The 25,161-nt window shown below is 38.2% G+C and overlaps 2 protein-coding genes across 2 annotated transcripts; both read left to right on the forward strand.

Moving 5' to 3' along the window:
- The first annotated feature begins 17,488 nt into the window (after window positions 1-17,488).
- LOC107819654 (F-box protein At1g70590-like) lies at window positions 17,489-22,989 on the forward strand. Its single transcript, XM_075237051.1, has 4 exons — window positions 17,489-18,178; window positions 19,180-19,313; window positions 22,059-22,241; window positions 22,561-22,989. Exons 1-4 carry the CDS (start codon window positions 17,647-17,649, stop codon window positions 22,726-22,728), a joined length of 1,017 nt encoding a protein of 338 aa, XP_075093152.1. The 5' UTR covers window positions 17,489-17,646; the 3' UTR covers window positions 22,729-22,989.
- Window positions 22,990-23,446: 457 nt separating this feature from the next.
- Window positions 23,447-24,922, forward strand: LOC107764941 (protein DETOXIFICATION 30-like). Its single transcript, XM_075237052.1, has 2 exons — window positions 23,447-24,153; window positions 24,266-24,922. The coding sequence occupies exons 1-2, from the start codon at window positions 24,067-24,069 to the stop codon at window positions 24,809-24,811; spliced, it is 633 nt and encodes a 210-aa protein (XP_075093153.1). The 5' UTR covers window positions 23,447-24,066; the 3' UTR covers window positions 24,812-24,922.
- The last annotated feature ends 239 nt before the right edge of the window (window positions 24,923-25,161 follow it).

The raw sequence follows: 25,161 nt of genomic DNA on the forward strand, positions 1-25,161 counted from the left end.
CAAAATAACGCATAGGAATTCTACTCCTTATCGGCCGAAGGCCAATGGCGCAGTGGAAGCGGCAAACAAGAACATCAAGAAGATTCTGAGGAAGACGATCCAGAGTTCCCGACAGTGGCATGAACAGCTACCATTTGCATTATTGGGATATCGCACTACGGTACGCACATCAGTAGGGGCAACCCCTTATCTATTGGTTTATGGGACTGAAGCTGTGATACCAGTAGAAGTAGAAATTCCTTCTCTTCGAACCATTGTTGAAGTAGAAATCGAAGACATCGAGTGGGTCAAGACTCGATTGGAGCAGTTGACTTTGATCGATGAAAAGCGAATGGCCGCGGTTTGTCACGGACAGTTGTACCAACGAAGAATGGCCCGTGCTTACAACAAGAAAGTCCGACCCAGGAATTTCGAAGTAGGTCAGCTGGTACTGAGGCGTATTCTGCCACATCACCAGGAAACAAAAGGGAAGTTTGCTCCAAATTGGAAAGGCTCATACATCATAAGGAAGATATTGCCGAGAGGAGCATTGTATCTAGGGGATATCGAAGGAAATGACCCCGAAACAGCAGTAAATGCAGATGCAGTCAAGAGATACTACGTTTTAATTATACTCCAGTGGTCTTGACACATTTGAAATGACGAAGGTTTTATTCCCCACTACTCCCAAACACTACCAACTCTCTCTACAAGCCATTTGAGCCGGTCACATCCCTTCGGCGATCAATTAAAAAAAAATGAAACAAAACATTGATTGAGGCCTGAACTACGTTTGACTTGATTCCGAAAGGATACGTAGGCAGTCTCTCCCTGAGGTTCAGTCACACCAACAATAAAATCCCATTCACCTTGAAATTGAAATCGAGGCACGTCGAGCGGTTTAGAAGTTAGTATCATCTACCTCTCTTTACCAAGCACAAGCCTTCAAATCAATTACCAAAGACAGTGGGAAGCCAATAAGCGTCACAAATGGAGACCGGCACACTCTGAATTGAGAGAGATAAAATGAGAGAGTCTCGTCGGTGAAAACCTTCGGGCACCGCGAGGCGACGGGAGTAGAGAGACCGAAATAAGAGAGCTTGTTTAGTAAAAACTCACAAAGAGTGCTATCAAGCGATGACAGGAAGAGAAATGAGAGAGGTCAGCCAGCGAAAACCCGCAAAGGGCGCTGTTGGCCGAAGGAATGACTCCACCCAAGAAGGTCTCGACAAAGTTCCACCGGTTTGGAATCACAGATCCATTTTGGTTTAGGGAAACGCAAGTTCATGGAAGGTCAGGCGTCCAGTCCAAAGAGCATGTCATGTCATTTAAAACCATCATTATCTTCCTCAAATAAGTCTTTCTCGTCCCTAAAGGGACACTCCTTTCCTGAAATTTGTTTTCTCCTTTCTTTGTTTTTCTTCGAATCCCTTTTATGTTTAACCCCAAGTTCCAGATACACCGGAAAGGGCAGGTGGCAGGTTTGGTTTCACGGAATTCCGTTTCATGAAGGAAAACCCCCCGTTTCGTTGGTACGTCTGTCCAAACTTGATGAGTCATGATGTTTGATGGCGTTCGAAGTAAAGAGGAACGAGAGAAATTTCCCCCAGCAAGTCCGCCTCGGACAAATCCCCACAGGGCTTCCCTTTGTACGAATCCGCACAAAGAATCCACTTTGTAAATATTCCCCAAAAGGTCTGCTCCAGCGAAATCCACATAGATTTTCCCTTGTACAGATCCCCCAGGTTCCTCCCTTTGTTACAAAAAAAAATAATAATAATGGAATTTCCCCAGCACGTCCCCAGCGAGTCCCTTTGTAAAATTCCCCAACAAGCTTTCCCCAACAAATCCTAGAAAGCACGCTTTGAAACAAATCCCCAACATGCCCCGTTGTACAAACACCCACACAAAGAATCCACTTTGCAAATATTCCCCCCACAGAGTTTCCTTTTGTACGAATCCCCACAGAATACCTCCAATAAAATCCCCGTTGAGAATCTCCAAGCAAAATGGGATACAAAAAAAAAGAAAAAAAGAGCCTTATGAGGCAAATCATCACAGAATCTGGAAATACAAGCCTGAGCAGTCTAAAGGGTTTCGCCATTTGAATCAAATCAATGACAGGACTTCGCGACAGAAATAAGGACGCACTGAAGCAACGGGAACGATCAAGGTCACCAAACCGACCGTCATTTCCGAACTAACAATTGTTCTTTGTCTGAAAAGTTGAAACAGGTATAATCCAAGACAACCGTGCAAGAAGCAGGTGTCGCCCAAAGCAGAAGGTACGTGGATACAAGAAATATTTTGGCAATAAAGAATTCACTCGAAAGGTAAGTTTCCACGAGACTCCCTTTTATCTTCTACTAAAACAAGAAAATTCAAAAAAATAGGTCAGTTAGTATTCTCGAATTTTGTCCCCAGCCAGTCAGCATTAGGGTTTTAAACCCTAAACTGAACTTTTTCCATTCAGCCAGCATTAGGGTTTTAAACCCTAAACTGAGCTTTTTCATGTAATCAGCATTAGGGTTTTAAACCCTAAACTGAACTTTTTCCTTTAGTCAGCATTAGGGTTTTAAACCCTAAACTGAACTTTTCCATTCAGTCAGCATTAGGGTTTTAAACCCTAAACTGAACTTTTTCCTTTAATCAGCCTTAGGGTTTTAAACCCTAAACTGAACTTTTTCCTTCAGTCAGCATTAGGGTTTTAAACCCTAAACTGAACTTTTCCATTCATCCAGCATTAGGGTTTTAAACCCTAAACTGAGCTTTTCCATGCAGTCAGCATTAGGGTTTTAAACCCTAAACTGAACTTTTTCCTTCAGTCAGCATTAGGGTTTTAAACCCTAAACTGAACTTTTTCCTTTGGTCAGCATTAGGGTTTTAAACCCCAAACTGAACTTTTTCCTTTAATCAGCCTTAGGGTTTTAAACCCTAAACTGAACTTTTTCCTTCAGTCAGCATTAGGGTTTTAAACCATAAACTGAACTTTTCCATTCAGCTAGCATTAGGGTTTTAAACCCTAAAGCTTTTCCATGCAGTCAGCATTAGGGTTTTAAACCCTAAACTGAACTTTTTCCTTCAGTCAGCATTAGGGTTTTAAACCCTAAACTGAACTTTTTCCTTTGATCAGCATTAGGGTTTTAAACCCTAAACTGAACTTTTCCATTCAGTCAGCATTAGGGTTTTAAACCCTAAACTGAACTTTTCCATTCAGCCAGCATTAGGGTTTTAAATCCTAAACTGAGCTTTTCCATGCAGTCAGCATTAGGGTTTTAAACCCTAAACTGAACTTTTTCCTTCAGTCAGCATTAGGGTTTTAAACCCTAAACTGAACTTTTTCCTTTGATCAGCATTAGGGTTTTAAACCCTAAACTGAACTTTTCCATTCAGTCAGCATTAGGGTTTTAAACCCTAAACTGAACTTTTCCATTCAGCCAGCATTAGGGTTTTAAATCCTAAACTGAGCTTTTCCATGCAGTCAGCATTAGGGTTTTAAACCCTAAACTGAACTTTTCCATTCAGTCAGCACTAGGGTTTTAAACCCTAAACTGAGCTTTTCCATGCAGTCAGCATTAGGGTTTTAAACCCTAAACTGAACTTTTTCCTTCAATCAGCATTAGGGTTTTAAACCCTAAACTGAACTTTTTCCTTTGATCAGCATTAGGGTTTTAAACCTTAAACTGAACTTTTTCCTTTGATCAGCATTAGGGTTTTAAACCCTAAACTGAACTTTTTCCTTCAGTCAGCATTAGGGTTTTAAACCCTAAACTGAACTTTTTCCTTTGATCAGCATTAGGGTTTTAAACCTTAAACTGAACTTTTTCCTTTAGTCAGCATTAGGGTTTTAAACCCTAAACTGAACTTTTTCCTTTGGTCAGCATTAAGGTTTTAAACCCTAAACTGAACTTTTTCCTTTAGTCAGCATTAGGGTTTTAAACCCTAAACTGAACTTTTTCCATTCAGTCAGCATTAGGGTTTTAAACCCTAAACTGAACTTTTCCATTCAGTCAGCATTAGGGTTTTAAACCCTAAACTGAACTTTTCCTTTCAGTCAGCATTAGGGTTTTAAACCCTAAACTGATCTTTTCCATTCAGTCAGTATTAGGGTTTTAAACCCTAAACTGAATTTTTCCTTTAATCAGCATTAGGGTTTTAAACCCTGAACTGAACTCTTTCCTTTAGTCAGCATTAGGGTTTTAAACCCTAAACTGAACTTTTCCATTTAGTCAGCATCAGGGTTTTAAACCCTGAACTGAACTCTTTCCTTTAGTCAGCATTAGGGTTTTAAACCCTAAACTGAACTTTTCTATTCAGTCAGCATTAGGGTTTTAAACCCTAAACTGAACTTTTCCATTCAGTCAGCATTAGCGTTTTAAACCATAAACTGAACTTTTCCTTTCAGTCAGCATTAGGGTTTTAAACCCTAAACTGAACTTTTCCATTCAGTCAGCATTAGGGTTTTAAACCCTAAACTGAACTCTTTCCTTTAGTCAGCATTAGGGTTTTAAACCCTAAACTAAACTTTTCCCTTTAGTCAGCATTAGGGTGTTAAACCCTAAACTGAACTTTTTCCTTTAATCAGCATTAGGGTTTTAAACCCTAAACTGAACTTTGCCTCTCAGTTAGCATTAGGGTTTTAAACCCTAAACTGAACTTTTCCCCAGTTGGTCAGTATTAGAGTTTCAACTCTAAACTGAACTTTTCCCCAGTTGGTCAGTATTAGAGTTTCAACTCTAAAACTGAACTTCTCCCCAGCTAGTCGGTAGTAGGGCCCCAACCCTGAACTAAGCATTCATATCTTCTTTCATCAATTTTATGAACTTCCTGGCGAATAATTCACGAAATTTTCCTAGTGAAACTGGGGCAGAAAATTTCGTTCGTTTGTTTTTCCCGCAGGTCTAACCTCGAGCCACACGGATCGAAACGACCCACGAGATGAGTCTCAACTCAGAATCTAAGAAGAACAAGACAAAAAAAAAGATGTCCCGAGACACCGGAGAAAATGGAAGGCGGATCGCTCCAAGATTTGATTAAGGTCCCGAACTCCGCCAGTCGCGTCTCACTCAGTATCCCAGAGATTAAACAAGTCGCTGCAACTCGCAAGCATCAAGATTCGGATCGAAGTCTCCAAGCACAATCAGCTAAGACCCAAGATCAAGTCGCAAAAGAATCATAGATAGGGATCTTGTAACTAGCAGTTGACATGCATATAAGTATTTAGTTCAGTTTCAATTTTTCTTTGGTTGTAATAAGGCGGTCAGTAAAGTAACAGTGACAACAGCAACAGCAGTAACAGCAAGCGTTGCAATCCCATGGTAGTCCCAGCTGCCGAAACTTCCCGAACTACATTGACCTGATTCCTATTTAGCCCAAGATATGTAGGAAATCTTTGAAGCAAGATTCGGTCAAAACTTTCAAAACATGCTTCACACGGAGTAGTCCATAGGCAAAAATCACTCATATCCGCTCACTTTATCTTTGCACGAAAACTCTTCGTGTTTCCGAACAAAGAGGGACAGCTGTGAGCACGTGATTTTTGTTTTGCGCAACAATCGCTCCAAAAGAAACAAAATAATAGCAATTGGTCTTGCTGTACATTTGTTGGATTTTTACGTGGCATTTTTTGCTAGTTATTTGTGATTTTCCCATGATTGTTTTATTTAAACAAAAAAAATATATATGTCTATATGTCGTGTGAACCGTAATCCGTTTATTAAAAGAAAAATAAATATAATAAAATGTGTGCATCCTTCATTGTATTTTGTCATTAAGTGTTTAGTATAATTAAATGTCAATGCAAGTGATAATTGTTATTTTGAGTATTAATTAATATTGGTATGATTTTTTTTATTTTTTATTTTTTAGGAATTTTATTTTTAAGTTGAAAGAAGGGAAACATTGGATTTGGGCCATAATTTCAAATGAAATCAGGCCCAAAACCAATACAAACGACCCAGTCCAACCAGGCCCTCTGCAAGACGCCCAAACGACGCCGTACAGGCACCATCTCTGTGAGCCGTTGATAGATTCAAAGGAACGGCCCAGATCTGGCCAATCCTTTACTTAAACGACGTCGTATGAGGCCTTCTAATCCCATCCGTTAATCCATTACTCATCCTACGGCCTTAGGACACGCCCATAAACCCGACCCATTACACCCGGACCAACCCGACCACGGTACTAAACCAAACGGCACCGTTTGGATTAATCTTTAGATCCAGGCCGTTGATCTCGAGTGATCTAACGGCCCAGACCCAACTATCTACCCCGTATATAAACCCTTCCCCCTTCACCCCGCGCCTAAACCAAACCCCCCCCCCCCTCCTCTGCCTTAGGTCGTCCTCATCCCTTTCCCCACGAAACCCTAGCCGCCCCCTTATTCCTCACCATTAATCCCGGCGGCATGAACGCCGGTGGCCTTCACCTTAACACCATAGGACCGCCTCACCCCCCTGAACATGGATCTGTTGACCGTTTAGTTCGAATCATCCCTTAGGTTCTCGAATCTTCATTTGAAGATTCGAGCAAAACTCGATCCACACTGATGCACTCCAGTTTCATACCAGATAGTCCCCGGACCTCCCTCGTGACCAAACCATGCTTGGTTTGGTCCGAATCTAACCATGGAAGCCCAAGTCCCAAATCTATCATCCACGAACCCTAGAAACCCCAAGCCTGGTCCGTGTCCGTTTGAGCCGAGTGATTAGGGTCTAATGGACCTTAATCTAAGTGTTTCTCATTTGAGAAACACTTTGATTAAAGTCCTTTCAACCCCAAGAAGGGTCTGTTCGAATCCAAGCTAAGACTTTTGATTTTTCGGGATTTAAGGTGAGTTTTTGTTTTCCTTTTTTTTTATTTTAATCCATGAGCTGATTAAAGATCTGTTCGTTGGCCAAATGTCTTGTTTAATTCGTGTTTTGAATTTTTACCAACTGTGTCCTGTCCACTTTGCCTGAACCTCTGTTGTTTGATCGGGTTTTTCTTCTATTCATTGACAATGTGTAGATGTGCATGTGCTGTGCAATTGGTTGAACTTCAAATTTGACTGATTAACTGATTCCTCGAGTACAATTTTGCTTAGTCAGTACAATTCGAATCATGTGTTCGATACTGTTAAATGTCTGATCATGGTTTCGATGATACATGTTATGATTAGTATAGTCGAGTCGGACATATGTCGTCAATTAGTTTCAGTTGTCCGAACAATAACCAATTGACCTGCTTCTGTTAAGCATTGCCTGAATCAATTAGGAACTGAGTTTAGTTACTTATAGTTGTTAATTTGATTTCAGAAATCTAAGGTTTGGTCTGTAATTGCAATCTGAATTGATGGCATGTGCACTTGTGCACAACATGTGCATAAAGGCCCTTTTTGAATTAAAATAATTTGACAGCATATGCTGTCAGATTACATTCTGTTACCCATATTCTGCTTTAGTTTCAGAAATAATAAACCTTACTCAAAAGGTAAGTCTGTCAGGGAATATCATGGGGTTGTGTTTTTATTTAAATAGTAAGTGGAAACTGAAAAGAAGATAGCACATGGGAGGGGTGTTCTGATTGTCTAACAGGCTGATAAAGGGCTGATTTTAGGTTTATAAAAGGGAGAACTTCCATCAGTTTAGGGAGGACATTTTTGATAATAACACACAGAGAGATAGACAGAACTCAGACTAAATATTTGAGAACTAAAGTTCTGAAAAACAGAAAAACTGGAAAAGAATTCTTTTGATAGCTCAAATAGATTTCAAGACTGAAAATCGACATTGGATTTTGAAAAGAAAGGAGATAGTGAGAGGGATATCACAAAAATCAGCAACTGTTTCTTCCTTGTTTGTTGATCCTCAGTTTGTTTCAACTTGTTCAATCAACTCTGTTTTCTTCCAAGTATCAGCTGAGTTCATTGGTTGATTCACATTGTTTGTTTCTCCTGGATTTGGTCTGTCTGGGAGTTTTGTTTCTACTGCATTGTTTGCTGCTGTCTTTCTGCCATTTTTCCATCGGCTCTAACTGTATCTTGCACTGGGAGCTGTTCTATTTGTTACCTGCTGTTACTGCTGCTGTTTCTGTTGCCATTGTCATTCTACTGACTTCCTTTCTTCTTCGATTGTAAGCATTCCCAGGTACACACTCCTGAAACCTTGTTGGCTGAAAGCTTGAAGTTTGAAGCTGAAATAAAGAAATGAACATCTGTTTACTTTACAATCCTTGTGTTCAAAAATAGTTTGAATGGTAGCTTGGTCTGTATTTGTTTAAGTTAGTTCCGACCACGATTGCTCTGTATGAATTATGCACATTTTGATTGACATATCAGATAATATTGTTTGTTAGATCAGACGTATTTTCAATGTGTATAACCATTAGGTTTCGATTTAGCTATGACAGTATAATATAGAATCGTGGCTAGCATCTGTACGTATTTTGTCTAGACTTTTGAACTGTCAAATTTGTTATATTTGGTTCCATTTAATTTCAAGATAAACGTACCCCAAGCTAATTCTCATGTGGTGTTATGTTGATAGGATGACCATGTATGCCAACCCTCTTGTTAGATTACTTGTTCCTATATAGGTTCGATATGGGTTTCGATATAGATTCACTGTTTCGAAATAATGCGACTACTTTTTGAGTTCAATTAACAGTAGTTTTCCTAATAAACAACTGATTTCATTTATCAAGCCCAAATGAGCTAATTTTGAAATTCAAACCGGAAGGTCGTTTTAATGTAAATTTAGTGTACGTTATTAGTTTGCTTGCAATCCCCCTTAGCAAATTAACAAAGTTCATTCACTCCTTGAAGACAAGGCCTGAGGTAATTCTCATTTCATAAACAACTAATTAGGTAATCAAACAAAATTCGGATTCGTCAAATATAGTAGATATTTAGTATATAGTTGCTTAAACAAGTAAGTTTGGTCTTTCTCTTTTATTTTTAGAGACAAATATAATAGGAATGTAGTCGCTTTAGGATATCCTTTTCTAAAATAATGAGACGAGCCTCGCCAAATAAAAATGCAAATTGCGGGGCCCTCAATAATTAACCATAATAAATATTTAGAATTCAGGATAGGCCGTTTAGTGAATTTCATGGCCTTCTCCAAAAATAATAACGCATTAGACTCTTTAGGCGCGGCTTAATTAAACTATATTCTTAAATTCGGGTGCACATTGATGTGACCCAAATCCAAATCTCAACGGAGTCGAAATGCGTTAACAACTACGGGTGCATTGATTGTGACGTGGTTCGCGATGCGTTTTCGCGACGTTGCAATTCTATAAAATAAATGATAGTAATAAAAGCGGTTTAAACTTAATAAAAGCACGTAAGTCATAACATGTATTTAAATCAGATATTTAGCCATTATAACAATTTAAGCGACCGTGCTAGAACGACGGGATTCGAGGGTGCCTAATACCTTCCCTCGGGTCAACAGAATTCCTTACTTAGAATTTCTGGTTCGCAGACTTCATTTGGAAAAGTCGAAAAATTTCCTCGATTTGGGATTCAAGATAAACCGGTGACTTGGGACACCAAAAGCCAAACCTTTCCCAAATGGCGATTCTGAATTAAATAAATAATCTCATTTCGAATATTGTCACTTAAATAGGAAAAACTCCCTCGCGCATTTTAACCCTTCGGGGTAGGAGCGCAAAAAGGAGGTGTGACAGCGGGTATATATATATATGTATGTATACAAGAGGGACAAGAGTGCTGACATGGCATGTCTCATAGACAAGGAAATGTATTTATCTACTTTGTCAATTTTTTTGTTTTTTCCTCTACCAACTCAATACAATATCCATTTGTAAATTCAAAAAGCTAAGACCAGAAAGGAATACCATTACTTTCAACCGTTACAACCTTCTATACTCCAACAGTTACAAACCTTCGCCTCTTTTCTATGAGATGTGCAGAAGTTGAAGAGACACCTACCTAGGTAACAGCAAGGTTCTTCACATTATTTCATTATTTATTAATACATTACTGCAGAATTTCCTTACAAGTCTTGAGGTTATATTAGGTTGTTATAATTGTTGTTTATGAAAGACAATAATTATGTAATTTTCATGTCCCAAACTCCTAAATTTTCTTTGGTGTTTGTTATATGCATATCCAGTTCTATCTAATGCAAATACTATACCTCTGAAAGATTCCAAATCTTTGCCACAAATCTATCTCTTGGATGACTTTATTAAAGGGTTGCCGGCAAGCACCATAGTTTTCTTTCCGCGGGAGGAATACGTGACTATAGAAGGGAAGTGCTAATTAATAGAATTGCGGTACACGAAAAATGATCTTCTGAATGATGTATCACACTATGGCATAAATAGGAAGAGTAAGTAGTGTCATTTTTTATTATGCAAATATAGTACAAAAACGATTAAATATAGTTGATTTTTTGTTTTGTTTCCTTTCCTTTTTAGTTTTTTTCTTAAAAAATAATTTGACAGAAAATAAAGACTGTCAACCTTGCTTTAAAAGAAAATTTTGAAAGAGAAGACATTAGAAGAAGGAGAAATGCCGGAGGCATCTCACGTTTATCTACCCAATATTTTTCAGTACTACTATCTTTTCTCTTTTTCTTTTTTTTTTTTTTTTTTTTTTGGTTTTTATTCTCAAGGAGTACTAAGTCAGATGGGCACTTAACATATTTGGCTTTTCTACCTAAAATATTTATAGTTTCTTCGCCAATATGTACATTAAAGGTGTTATAAATAGAATTGTATTTAAGGTGAATGTTTATATTTTAGAGAGATTTTAGGATTTGTTACTTTGTGGCTAAGTCACTTTTCTCTTATAAATAGAGTGGTTCTATTCCATTATAATTAATCCCAAATCAATAAGAATTCGCTCTCCCTATTTTCTCTGCAATACTTTTCTTCTTTTATTATTTCATAACACGTTATAGCACGAAACTTCAACCAATTGAGTAGAGGCTTTGGTATACGTGTGTAGTGCTCAACTTATACATAATGATTGTTAATTGCTCCATGAACTTCCTCCGGGAATAAATTTTGGATTTAAGGTAAGTATTTTACCTTATTTTTCTCTTTTAAATTCCTGAAATTCTGTAATTTGATTTTAAATACAAGCAATGACAATAAATTTTGATTATAACGCTAATAGAGTTTGTGAAAAATTATAACCACCCGAAATGGTAAAATTTCTATATCTTGCCATGATCAAATTCAAGTATGATTATGAGCACAAGAAGTGAAGACTCATCCCATTGAATTGCTTCACTCTCGTTCTCTTAAGAGAATATGGTAGCAATACGTAATAAGTCTGAAAGAAAAAAAAACTATTACCGTAGAGGTATCAATAGATGTGGACGTGACAATAGACGAAATTATAATCGTCATCATTGCAATAATGAGAATAATAAGGATTCTCAAAATAATCCTTCACTTAGTGAAAGTAATATTTGTCATCGATTTGATATGAGATTTTGTAAAAGCACATATAGATTTATTATGGTTCATTCATGATGTAAATGTGTCAACATGTGATTTAAGAATACATATTCATTCTTGAAAGAATATGAGCGTGCTAGTGATAGTGAATTTGCCGCACTAACCTCTAAATACGACTATTATGAGTTTCTAGTGAAGTCCTTTAGCTTAACTAACACCTGAGCGGCATTTATGGATTTACTAAACATGGTGTTCAGGACATACATTGATTCATTTGTTATTGTCTTCATTGATGACACTTTGATCTACTCACGTAGCATGGAGGAGCACGAGCAGCATTTGAGAGTGATGCTTCAGACCTTGCGGAAACAGAAGCTATATACTAAGTTCTCCAAGTGTGAGTTTTGTCTAGATTATGTAGCATTCTTGGGGCATGTTGTATCAGGCGAACGTATTAAGGTGGATACCAAGAAGATTGAGGCAGTTCAAAGTTAGCCCCGTCCCACTTCGGCGACCGAGATCAGGAGCTTCTTGGGGTTAGCATGTTATTATAATCGATTTGTGGAGGGCTTCTCATCTATTGCAGCATCTTTGACTAGATTGACCCAGAAGGGTGCTCCGTTCTGTTGGTCCACTGGTTGTGAGGCGAGCTTTTAGAAACTCAAAGACAACTTTGACTACAACACTGATTCTAGTGTTGTCTTCCGGTTTGGGGATGTATATGGTGTATTGCGACGCTTCACGGATTGGCTTGGGTTGTGTACTGATGCATGAGGGGCGAGTTATTATATATACTTCACATCAGTTTAAGATCCTTGAGAAGAATTACCCTATGCACGATTTAAAGTTAGCCGCGATTGTTCATGCTCTTAAGATCTGGAGGCATTATCTTTATGGGTGTCCTGTGAGGTTTACACTGATCAACGCAGCTTGCAGCATTTGTTCAAGCAAAGGGATCATTTGAGGCAGCGCAGATGGCTTGAGTTATTGAAGGATTATGATATCACCATTCTTTATCATCCGGGCAAAGCGAATGTAGTTGCGGATGCCTTGAGCAGAAAGACAAAGAGTATGGGTAGCTTGGCATTCATTTCAGAAAAGTAGAGGCCACTAGCTTTGGACATTCAGTCCTTGGCTAACAGCCTTGTAAGGTTGGATATTTCAGAGCCCAGCTGAGTTCTTGCATGCGTTGTTGCCCAGTCTTCACTATTGGAGCAAATCAAGGCTCGACAGTTTGATGATCCGCATTTGATGGTTCTCAGAGAGACGGTACTACAGGGTAGTGCCAAGGAGGTTTCTATCAGCGATGATGGTGTTCTATGACTCAAGGGTCATCTATGTGTTCCTAATGTCGATGGTTTGAGGGAGAGGATTCTAGAGGAGGCACAGAGTTTATGAGCATCAGAGGCCAGGTGGCCTACTCCGGCAGATGACTATACCGAAATGAAAATGGGAGCGCATTAATATTGACTTCGTAGTTGGGTTGGCGCGGACCTTGCGAAAGCTTGATTCAGTTTGGGTCATTGTCGACAGGTTGACCAAGTCGGCCCACTTTATTCCGGTTGTGATTACATATACTTCAGAGAGGTTGGCCCAGATTTATATTCAGGAGATAGTTCGGTTGCATGGTGTGCCTGTTTCCATCATATCAGATAGAGGCCCCCAGTTTACTTCACATTTTTGGAGAGCAGTACAAGGCAAGTTGGGGACCCGTGTAGAGCTCAGCACAGTATTTCATCCACAGACCGACGGGCAGTCAGAGTGGACAGTTCAGATCTTAGAGGACATGCTCAGAGCATGTGTGATTGTATTTGGAGGGCAGTGGGATCAATTCTTACCTTTGGCAGAGTTTGCTTACAACAATAGTTATCAGTCCAGCATCGAGATGGCTCCATTTGAGGCTTTATATAGTCGGTGATGTCGTTCTCCCATTGGGTGGTTTGAGCTTGGCGAGGCCAAGTTATATGGTACTGATTTGGTGAAGAATGCCTTGGAAAAGGTAAAGTTGATTCAGGAGTGACTTCCATAGCACAATCCAGATAGAAGAGTTACGCAGATTAGAAGACGCATGATTTATCATTTATGGTGGGCGAGAAGGTTCTATTGAAAGTCTCGCCAATAAAGGAGATCATGAGGTTCGGGAAGAAGGGCAAGTTGAGCCCAAGGTTTATAGGCCCATTTGAGGTATTAATATGAGTTGGAGAGGTTGCTTATGAGCTTGCTTTACCTCCCAGTCTATGGGATTTCATCCAGTTCTCCACGTGTCTATGCTTCGGAGGTATCATGTCGACTTGTCACATGTGTTAGACTTCAGCATGATTCAGTTAGATGAGAGCATGGGTTATGAGGAGGAGCCAGTTGCCATTATTAATGGGCAGGTTCACCAGTTGAGATCCAAGAGGATTTTCGCAATAAAGGTTCAGTGGAAGGGCCAACCAATCGAGGAGGCGACCTGGGAGTCCGAAAGGACAAGCGGAGAAGATATCCGCACTTATTCAACACTCCATGTATGATTCTAAACCCGTTCGAGGATGAACGTTTGTTTAAGAGGTGGAGAATATAACGACCCGATCGGTCATTTTTGCTTTCTAGAACCTCGTTCCTCTAAATAAGACTCCTCGTACGTGCTTTTACTGTTTTATGACTTGCAGGGATGGTTAGTTCGGTATTTGGAAGGGCTTGGGTTGAAATCGGAACACTTGGTTCCTTAAGGTTGGCTTAAAATATTAAGTTTGATTTCGGCCAATATTTTGAGTAAACGACCTCGAAATTGGGATTTGATGGTTTAATAGGTTCGTACGATGATTTCAGACTTAGGCGTATGCTCAAATCGGATTTTGGATGACCCGGAAGCGTTTCGGCGCCTAATAGCAAAATTGGCATTTTGGGTGAATTTCATAAGTTTGGATTTAAGTGGATTTTTTGCATTATAGACGTCCGTTTAGGATTCGGAGCCTGGGAATAGCTCCGTATGGTGATTATGGACTTAGGAGCATGTCCGGAAGTGGATTTGGAGGTCCCTAGGCCGTTTCGAGGTCATTTGGCGAAAGTTTGAAATTTAAAGTTTTTGGAAAGTTTGACCGAGGGTGGACTTTTTGATATCGAATTCGTATTCTAGTTTCGAAAATTGGAGTAGCTCCGTAATGTGATTTAAAACTTGCACGCAAAATTTGGCATCATTCCGAGTTGATTTGATAGGAATCGGACGTGCGGAAGTATTTTAAAAGTTTTTGCATTCATGAGTTAATCCATGCGTCTTGGCATCCGATTCGTGGTTTTTGATGTTATTTCAGTGTTTCGACCGTGCGAGCGAGTCCGTATGATATTTTTAGACTGGTGTAGATATTTGGTGTGGAGCCCAGAGGGCTCGGGTGAGTTTCGAACATGATTGGAAGGTTGAGAAAACTTCGATTTTATGGTGTTTCTTTGCTGGTGTTGCAGGTATCGCAAATGCGAGAATTTGTTTCCATTTGCAAGGAAGGCTTCGCAATTGCGAAGAAGCTTGAGCTGGAAAGTGTTCGCATTTGTGACTCTTTGGTCGCATCTGTGACCTTGATAGTGTTCGCATTTGCAACTCTTTGGTCGCATTTACGACTTCTGCAGTGAGAGCCCAGGTTCGCATTTGCGAACCAGGTGTTGCGAATGCGACATCTGCGACCTGTGCACAACTTTATTAAGTGCGGGACTTAGGCTTTAGCTCATTTTCTTTCATCTCTTGGGCAATTTTTTGGAGCTCTTGAAAGAGGATTTTCACCTAGCACTTTGAGGTAAGTAATTTCTACACAACATAAGTTAAATGTATAGATTATGGGTAGATTAACATATAAAATTTGGTGAAATTAAGGGTTAGATGAAAAATCTAGGTTTTGGATTAAAATGGGACTTGACCTCGAAAATGGTTATGGAATTTGGTGAAAATCATATATTTGACTTCATGAGGTTATGGGTAACAATTTCCTTCGAAAATTTCCGGAATTCGGGCACGTGGACCCGGGGTGAATTTTGGGAGTTGTTCAATTGGGGTTGGGTAATCACTTTAATAATTAGGATATGAACTTTTGAGCATATATAAATTGACTATTTTATATAATATTTGACTAGTTTCGAGTCGTTTGGCACCAAATTAAGGGTCTGAGCGCAATCTTGGATGAGAAAGTAGGCTTTGAGACAAGGTAAGTCTTTTTTCTAACCTTGTAAGAGGGAATTAACCCCATAGATAAATTTGACTAATATGTGCTCCTATTTGTGGGGGCTACATATGCACAAGGTGACGAGAGTCCGTACGTAGCTACTAATTATGTTATTGTCCGGGTGGTCTAGGACCCATATCATGCTATACTTGCAAATGTTCGTACTTTACCGGTTAACTTAATTGCTTAAGTCACATGAAATTTGATAAAAGAAACGTAAAAGGTTAAATTTCACTTATTTGAAGTTGTGAATGTGACACTACTGTTGTTGAGAATTTGTGTTTCTTTAAAGTATTTTCTTTTGTGAAGTGGGCCAAACGGCTCGGTAGCAGATAGATGCATCTATGGTTCGTGCCGTTAGACCCCCTGTAGCGTACAGTTTAAATATTTTTATGTTGGATCGAGCCGTACGACCTCGGCATAATTGTGTATATTGAATCTTTGGAACTAATTATAAATGATATTGCTTCATTGACTTGATATATAAATTGTTAAATGATGGAAATAAACTTGAAATTTATTATTAGTGAGAGGATAAGTTATTGTTTCCTGTTATGGAGTTTTCAACTATATTTATGTAATCCATGTTTAGTTATAATTCTTGACATTTTATTATTATCCCATAGTAAGTGTCAAAGTCGACCCATCATCACTACTTCTTCGAGGTTAGACGAATACTTATTGGGTACATGTTGTTTATGTACTCACGCTATACTTCTACACTTAACGTGCAGGATCTGAGGCAAGTGCATCTGGATATCAGTCCGACGTGCACACTTGATCACTCCTACGAGACTACACGGTGAGCTGCCTTTCGAGCCCGTCCTGCAGCAGCTGGAGTCTTCCTTTTGCATATTTTTCTATCTATTTCATTTCAGACAGTAGAATGGTAATCTTTTATATATTCTATTAGTAGCCCATATACTTGTGACACCAGGTCTTGACATACACTAGTAGACTTGTGGTTTTAGTTTATTTCTATGGCTATGATTGCACTCAGCTGCTTTCGTTTCAATTATCTTAAATCTGTTATTCATTAAATCTTTTAGATTAAGGAAAGTTATTTACTTAGAAAACCTATTAAAAAGGGAAATCAAAAGATTGTTCATTGTTGGCTTGCCTAGCAACGGTACTAGGCGCCATCACGGTCTATAATAGAATTGGGTCGTGACAACATGGTATCAGAGCACTAGGTTCACATAGGTCTCACAAGTTATGGGCAAGCCTAATGGAGTCAAGCGGATTGGTGCGGAGACGTCCGTACTTATCTTTGAGAGGTTATAGGGTGTTAGAAAACTACTCTTTGTTCATCTCTTATCATGCAGTTGATGGTGTACTAAGTTTCTTCTCTTATTCTCTCACAGATGGTGAGAACGCACACAGGGGACGTTCCAGACCTGGGAGGGGATACTTCCCCTATTGCTAGAGGCAGAGGCAGAGGCCGGGGGAGGGCACCAGCCCGAGGTAGGGGACGAGGGTCCCAGAGTTGCTCCAGTTATACCATCAGTGGATCCAGTAGAGGATCTTATTATTGAGGAGCAGGGCGAGGTGCCTGCAGCAGAGCCAGCCCCAGTCGATTTCATGTCAGCACCAGGCTTTTAGGAGATTATGGGTCGTATGCTACAGTTCATGAATTCCATGACCCAGGCTGGTTGATTTCCACCGGACCCATCCACATCTCAGGCGGGAGGGGTGCACAGACCGTTATTGCTCAAGCTCCTAGCATGCAGATGCTGTAATATGGACAATTATTATTATTATTATTATTGTTATTATTATTGCTGTTGTTGTTGTTGTTATTATTATTTTTATTATTCACATTTACATATTCATAAACCAAAAAAAAAAAAAACCGACCACAGGATATCCAAATAACAAACAGCAAAAGAAAAAAAAACAATCCCCAGTCGGTCAATTCACGACTCCTCCGATGTTACGCGTGAACGATGCGGTTCAAGCGACATACAAAAAGAGCACACAGCTGCTGCTCCTGCTCCTGCTCCTGCTCCACTGCCTACCGTTCACCTCCGCTCCTACTCCAGTCCTAAACCCCAATTGAATGAAACAGAGAACATGGCCGTCCAAATCGGACGGTCAACCTCGTTTCACCGCTTTCCCTTTCGCCAAAAAACAGACTCGTCCCACCAAAAATCGCTCCATTTTTCATTTCCAAGTCAGTCCAAGTTCATCATCATCGTCCAAGCCTAATCAATACCATCACGACTTTTCTCAACTTCCATACGATGTTCTCTTGAAAATTGCGGCCAATTTTACGCTGCCGAACTTACGTGCATCTTCACTAGTGTGCAAATCTTGGTGTGATGCACTTCGACCTTTAAGAGAAGCTATGCTTTTTCTGAGATGGGGCAAGAGATTTAAGCATGGCCGTGGAGGGGTTAAACCCAACTTAACTAAAGCGCTTGATTCTTTCCTTAAAGGCGCCGCGCGTGGGTCCACACTAGCTATGGTCGATGCTGGCTTGGTTTATTGGGAGATGGGGAGAAGAGAAGAAGGGATTGCTTTGTATAGAAAGGCTGCTGAACTTGGTGACCCTGCTGCTCAATGCAATTTGGGGATTTCCCTCTTACAAGGTATTGAGATTGTTGCATTACTTTATTGAGATTGGGTGAATATTGCTTGTTTATTATTGTAGTTGTTAGTAGTTAAGTGGGATTTGAACTTCATGGGTTAGTGAGTTCGAAATACTACCACCGCCCATTTGATTTATTGCGTTTGAAATCTATTATTTATACTTATTTAGTGGATCTTTTAACACAAACATAGTCGAGGACAAAGTTACTGGATTTGGATGAACCCATGACTTGTATGCTGTGTCTTCCCCAGGTTAAGTGGAAGAACTAGCTTGCAATGTTGATAGTATCATATTTTCTGGATTCTTCATCTATGATCACTGAGTTATTTACATTCAATTTAAGTCTAGGTCCTAGGAATTCTGAAGCATTGAGAATAATGTAAGCTTGTGGTTCAGAAGGTGAAAGTGTGTTAGCAAACTTTTATATTATGCTTAATTGATATTTGTATCAAACTAAGCTGAATAAATGAATGTTAGCAACTTTAATCGCGTGAGCTAATTACTAAAATGTGTTTGATACAGGAATTGAAAGGTTTAGTCAAAATATTAATTTTCATTGATGTTATTATTCTTTTTGTTCTTCTTGTTGGCGGTATTGTAAATAAATTGTTTTCTAGAACCTTGTTGCCTCGCGTTCAATTGTTGACATGGCTCCTACCAAAATTGATAAAAATTTATACATTGGGACTTTCCAAAACATAAATGTTACCATGGCTCCAAAAAAAAAGAGATATACATAGTCAACATGGCTCCAGTGAAGTCACTGATCTCAGTTGTTAACTTGCTCCTACGTTGTACATGTGAGCGTTATTAAAGAGCGTCACGCAGAAAATTTGCCTTTGATATGCACTTTGTAGAGTTTTAGGTTAAGCTTTCTGACTGAAAATGGTTAAAGTTTCATTTTCCATTGACAACATTTACCTTTAATTTTCATTAGTGCGTAACTAGTTTACTATTTCATTGTGTTTTTGATCTCTTCTTAGTTCTTACTCTATGTAGATAATCCTTCGGATCATGAGGAAGCTGTTAAATGGCTGTTTAAAGCCTCCGTTGCTGGCCATGTTCGAGCTCAATACCAACTAGCACTTTCTTTACATAAAGGTCATGGCCTGAATAGTAATCTCCAGGAACCGGTATGAGATTTTACCTGCTTTAAGTTATTTACTTTATATTTAAAAAAAGCTTTCACAGGATTACTGGAATTTCCCATGTCAATTGTAAATTATATCTCCTTGTTGTTTTATAAATTACAACATGCAATAGGAGATTTTGCAACCTCTATCTAAGAAGAAAATTATTTTAGATTAATCTGCTTAAACACCTATAAAAAAAATCACGATTAACATCTATTTTAACAAATTCCTCTTGTACCTACCTAGTTTCTAAAAGGCGTTGAAGGAGGATTTCGATTAACAGAAGTAGTAGTAGAAGATGATAAGTTCGATAGTGTTTTGTTCATCTTAACAAGTGTCTTTGGACAGAACAGGACGTATAGTCCTTAAATATTCAATTACATACATAGAAAGAAGTGGGGAAAAGGTCCTTGAGTCCATTTTTTTGTTTTTTTGAACTGGACAGGCCTATTATGAAGAATATTGAGGGATACTTCTCATGGTAGGACTGGAAAAGATACTTATGTCAAAAACATATACTGCTAGGCATTTGAATGGTGCTTTAGTTTTCTTGTAGGTATGCAGAGAACATATGCCTGCTGCTCCATTTTCAGTTGAATTAATATATTTCAAAATTTAGGTCCAGATGCTCTAGTTTCTGAAGTTGATGGACCTGTTGTTTGTAACAGAATTCATTATTTTAAAATTGTGAAGAGGCAAGTATATTTCAAGATTTAGTATAAGATAATTTTAGAGTTGTTGCTTGTTAGAATAATTAACTAGTATTAGTACCCACGCAGATGCGAGGACACTAATCATGCCAAATATTTAAGTTATTTGGATTGTATTTAAATAATCTTAAAATTTACACTTTCTCAGTAAATATAGATAATCATTGGATATTAACTACATGGAAAAAATTAACTATTTCTTCTATTTTTCTTTTTTGATACCATTCTTGCCAGTGTCATTGGATCCTAAAAATAGTCAGGAAGCAAAATAATAACTCATATTTATGGCAAAATAATCAAATGTTGAGACAATGAATGATTCTTTGGATAAGACTTAACTCTTTTACCACTACTTGAGCTCTTATTTGGCTATCTAAAAATATAAAAAATTCTTTAGCTAGTGAATTTTTTTTTACTCCATTTTGATATTTGACATTAATCATGTTAAATATATGAGTTATTTGAATTATATGTAAATAACCTTAATATTTTAACCATCTAAATAATTATAGATAATCGTCAGATATTAATTAAGAAACACTACATGAAAAAAGACTAACATTTTCTCAATTCTCGTAGTGATAATTTTATTTTTTCACTATTCTCATAGGTGTCATTGGAACCTAAAAATAGCCACAAAGTGAAATAATAACTCATATTTATGGCAAAGCACAAAGGTTGACACGATATAAACGATTCTTTGATTACGACGTGACTCTTATACTACGACTTGCACTCTTATTTGATATGATTTTATCTTTCAAAAAATATTTCTATTTTGAAATTTTAATTTCTAAAACTTTTATATGTATTATAATTATGATTATCTTTATAATGATGCAAGTGAAGATATTATCCTTAATTTAAAATTCACTTTAATCGGCTATCTAAAAATTTAAATGATTCTTTGGCCGAATTTATTTCAGTATGACTCCACTTTAAGTTTATCGATATCTCTAGCCCAAGAATTTAAATTTTTAATACCCTATATATACAAAAAATTTGTTCTTTGAATCATTAAATGTTAAATTTGTTGATTATTATTATTATTATTATAGCATATATTGTCTTAAAATTGTCAAGTTGTTTATTTTTCGACTCCATACTTGGCTTAACCTCAATGCAAACTACTCAAATTGCATTCCAATTCAAATTCAAATATCATATCAGTTTGTTAGTAATAGTGATATTTTAAAAACGACACATAATGTAAATTAAAAAAAATATTCTAAGATATCCTTATCTTATCATCTATGTATTTGAGTTGAAAAAAAATACTTGAAATCGATGAGATTAACTTTTAAAATTTTTATACTCAACAAAGATGAAACATAAGAAGAAATTTGTTGTCATCTTTTATTTCTCGTTTTTAGATTTGTCTAACATTTTTTTCAATATTTATTTTCTTTTATCTTATTTTTCATGTCATTATTTCTTTTGTTACAAAAAATTAATTTATTTCACTTAAAAAGGATGAGTTTTAATAAATTTTTTCTACATATGAACTTTAATTATATTTTTAGTCTTTGGTTGAAATTATTTCATATTTCTTTTGGCTTTATCTAATCAGCCTAAATAGGTGCTCATCCGGCCACTTAAATTAAAAAATTGAATGATGTGTAATTTATATATAATACATATATAATATGTGTATAATCGTATGTTGTCGGTATATCATCTATTTATATTAGCTATAAAAAGTAAACAATAAATATGGTCGGATATTATGTAAATAATCTATTATGTATATATAGATTATTGGAGAAGTGATTGCTGATCCTATCCAGACTTGAAGAATTCGCAAAAGTTTTATCTTCAAATGAAAGGGGGTGGTTTGAATTTGGATAGGGATGTTAAATTCAAAAGTTAAGTGCACCATTATGGCACGTAAGTTTTCAACTCTCTGTATAAATTGCAGATATAGGTCTTGAGAATTGTATGGTGCATACAATCTTGTTCTTTTTTCAGCTTCCTGTATACATTACAGATGTAGTTCTAATGAGACCTTCACTTAAAGGATTCTATCATTGCATAGGCGAAGTGGTATTTGAGGGCAGCAGAAGGTGGATATGTCCGTGCTATGTATAACACTGCATTATGCTACTCGGTTGGAGAAGGTTTAATGCAGTCTCACAAATTAGCAAGGAAATGGATGAAGAGAGCAGCTGATCGAGGTCATAGCAAAGCCCAGCTTGAGCATGGGCTTAGTCTGTTTTCTGTAAGTAGTGCCTAAATATTCCTCCTCCCCTTCTCTCTTGCAACAATATCCATATCTAAGTTTAAAGAAGCATATAATTCCATGCATCTGTGTGGTGCATACAAAAAAAGGCCCCCCCCCCCCCCTTAAACTAAAAATAGTCGGCAGAGTAAAATATATGTATAATTCATGTTATAATATGTGTATTATTGTTTATAATTGTATACATGCTAGGAAAAGTAAAAAGTGAATCCGGCCTACTATTTGTGTAAAGATCCCTTCCTTTTTTTCTCCTCGTCAGCTTGTGAACTTTTAATAACTCATGCTGCACATTCAACAGGAAGGGGAAATGATGAAAGCTGTGGTGTACTTGGAACTTGCCAGCCGTGCTGGCCAGGCAGCAGCTGATCCCGTGAAGAACGTTATATTTCAACAGATGTCCAATTCTTCTCGTGATCGAGTTGTGCTTCTTGCCAATAATTGGCGTGCTTTACCTTCATCCCACTGATACGCTGCTATTGTCAGCTTCCTACAGCCTAATCAATGTCTCACTAAACTTCTTGAAGTTTAAGTGTAATACTATAAGATTTTTTTCCCGCATTTGCATGTTCCTTAGTTCGTTGTGTGAGACTGCAATAACTAATACTATAAGAGGGTTTGAGCCAATGCATCCCTATTAACAATGGCTTAGAGTTAAATAGATATTGATGTCGCTTGTAGAAAACGCCATAGTTGTTAACTCAACACGACATAAGCTCGTAATTTCTTACGTGGTTGTATGACTGCTACATCATCAAGACCGCTGTGCTTTCGATGTGGCTGTGTGGTTGCTTGCTACATCATCAAGTTTGTCGCCCTCTTAAGTTTCTTGCGGCACAACATGCCACGTGGGCCGATCGTCGTTTGTATATATTTATATTCATGTTTCATCCTGTATAAATGTCGTCGAATGTTATTTTCGACGTGACAATTATGGAAATAGATAGAGCTAAAGGATAACATTTTTACTGAGAATATGATTTGTCAAATATTAGTCAACGAGACAAATAGAACTCTGGAAACATTTTCCTCTTATCAAATAAACTGGTATACTAGCAAATGCCCCTCACGTAATAATATTAGTATGATGAGATCACTTGTAAAATTCCTTAAATATTTAAAGCATCGTGCAAAAGTTAACGGAATATTTTTTGCCAGAGGAAGATTTTAAAATAAAAGATGTCGTGAACATGATTAGATGATGAATAAGAAACGGAGCAAAACTTGTAGCTATCTCAGATTCCCTCCACCAAGCCTTGCTCAGGGCATCAATGGAGGAAGCGAATGTGTCACTTTTGACATCAAGTAATTCTGATGCAGATGACATCGAATTACCTAACCATGGGCGCAGAATCCTTTACCTGCACATCATGGTGCAAGCTTTGTGGGGATGATGCCTAGTGACATGGAGTATGAGAATCCTCTCGGGAACTTGCTAACTGAAGTTAATGATGTTGAAATTGGAGAAGGCTCTGCTAATTCTGATGAGCAAATTTGTGGCTAAATGTCAAGCCTAGCAATTGAAAAGTCATTCCCTCCTCAGTAGGAAGGAATCTTGGTAGCTTGTTTTGATGTTTTTTCTATTATCTAGGTTATTTCAGGGTTGTGATCCAGATTTTATTTGTTTTATTTAGTCAAACCCTTCTATCCCTCCATTCTGTTTGTGTGAGTCTTGTCTTTCTGTTCTGTTGCTATTTTCATTAGCCGGATCCGTGAGTTTTCGAGGGAGACCAAGAAGCTGTGGTACCTTGCTGCTCCAGCAGTTTTTACTTTGGTTTGCCAGTATTCAATTAGTGGCATTACTCAAATGTTCGCTGGCCATGTCGGAACCGTCCAACTCGCTGCCATCTCCGTTCAAAACTCTGTTATTGCCGGTTTTGCCTTTGGAATCATGGTATAATCATTTATCCCCCATCTATCTAGCTAACTGTTTATATATAGTATGTCTTGTGATGGAGTGATATATATTTTGATGATGACATTAACATTTTTGTGACAATGTACAGTTCGGGATGGGAAGTGCATTAGAGACGCTTTGTGGGCAAGCATATGGAGCAAAACAGCTCGAAATGCTGGGGATTTACATGCAGAGATCTTGGATTATTGTAGGTACCACAGCCCTGGTGCTAATGTTTCCTTACATATTCGCCACGCCTCTCCTAAAACTCATCGGTCAAGATCCTGAGATATCAAAATGGGCAGGGAAGTTCGCAGTTTGGATGATTCCGCAGCTCTTTGCCAATGCAATCAACTTTCCCATCAGGAAGTTTTTGCAAGCTCAGAGCAAGGTCGTGGTGATGGCCGCTATAGCAGGGGTTACAGTAGTTGGGCATACTTTGTTTAGCTGGCTGTTGATGCTCAAGATGGGATGGGGACTGGCGGGTGCTGCATTGGCGCTGAATGCATCCTCGTGGTTCATGGTGGTGGCCAATCTCGCGTATATATTTAGTGGGACATGTGGTCGAGCTTGGTCTGGTTTTTCTTGCAAGGCTTTTCAAAATCTATGGGGATTTGTCCAATTGTCTTTTGCATCTGCAGTCATGATCTGGTAAGCTTCTTTGATAATTGAAGCCTTTTTTAAGTTATTCATCTTTGTGATCTTTCCGAAGGGGAGCCTTAGCATAGCGGATAAAGTTGTTGCCATGTGACCAAAAAGTCACGAGTTTGAGCCGTGGAAACAGCCTCTTACAGAAATGTATGGTACGGTTGCGTATAGTAGATCCTTGTGGTCCGACCCTTCCCCAGACCCCGCGCATAGTGAGAGCTTAGTACACCGGGTTGCCCTTTTTTTTTATCTTTGTGATCTTTTCCGGTGCATGCTCTAGTCAAGGCATCCATGATCCCAATCATGCAACCCTGAGAATTGTTTAAGTAACACGAGATCAGGTTGTTTAATAGTTCA

The sequence above is a fragment of the Nicotiana tabacum genome, chromosome 18 (genome assembly GCF_000715075.1).
Source record: "Nicotiana tabacum cultivar K326 chromosome 18, ASM71507v2, whole genome shotgun sequence".
Classification (NCBI taxonomy): domain Eukaryota; kingdom Viridiplantae; phylum Streptophyta; class Magnoliopsida; order Solanales; family Solanaceae; genus Nicotiana; species Nicotiana tabacum.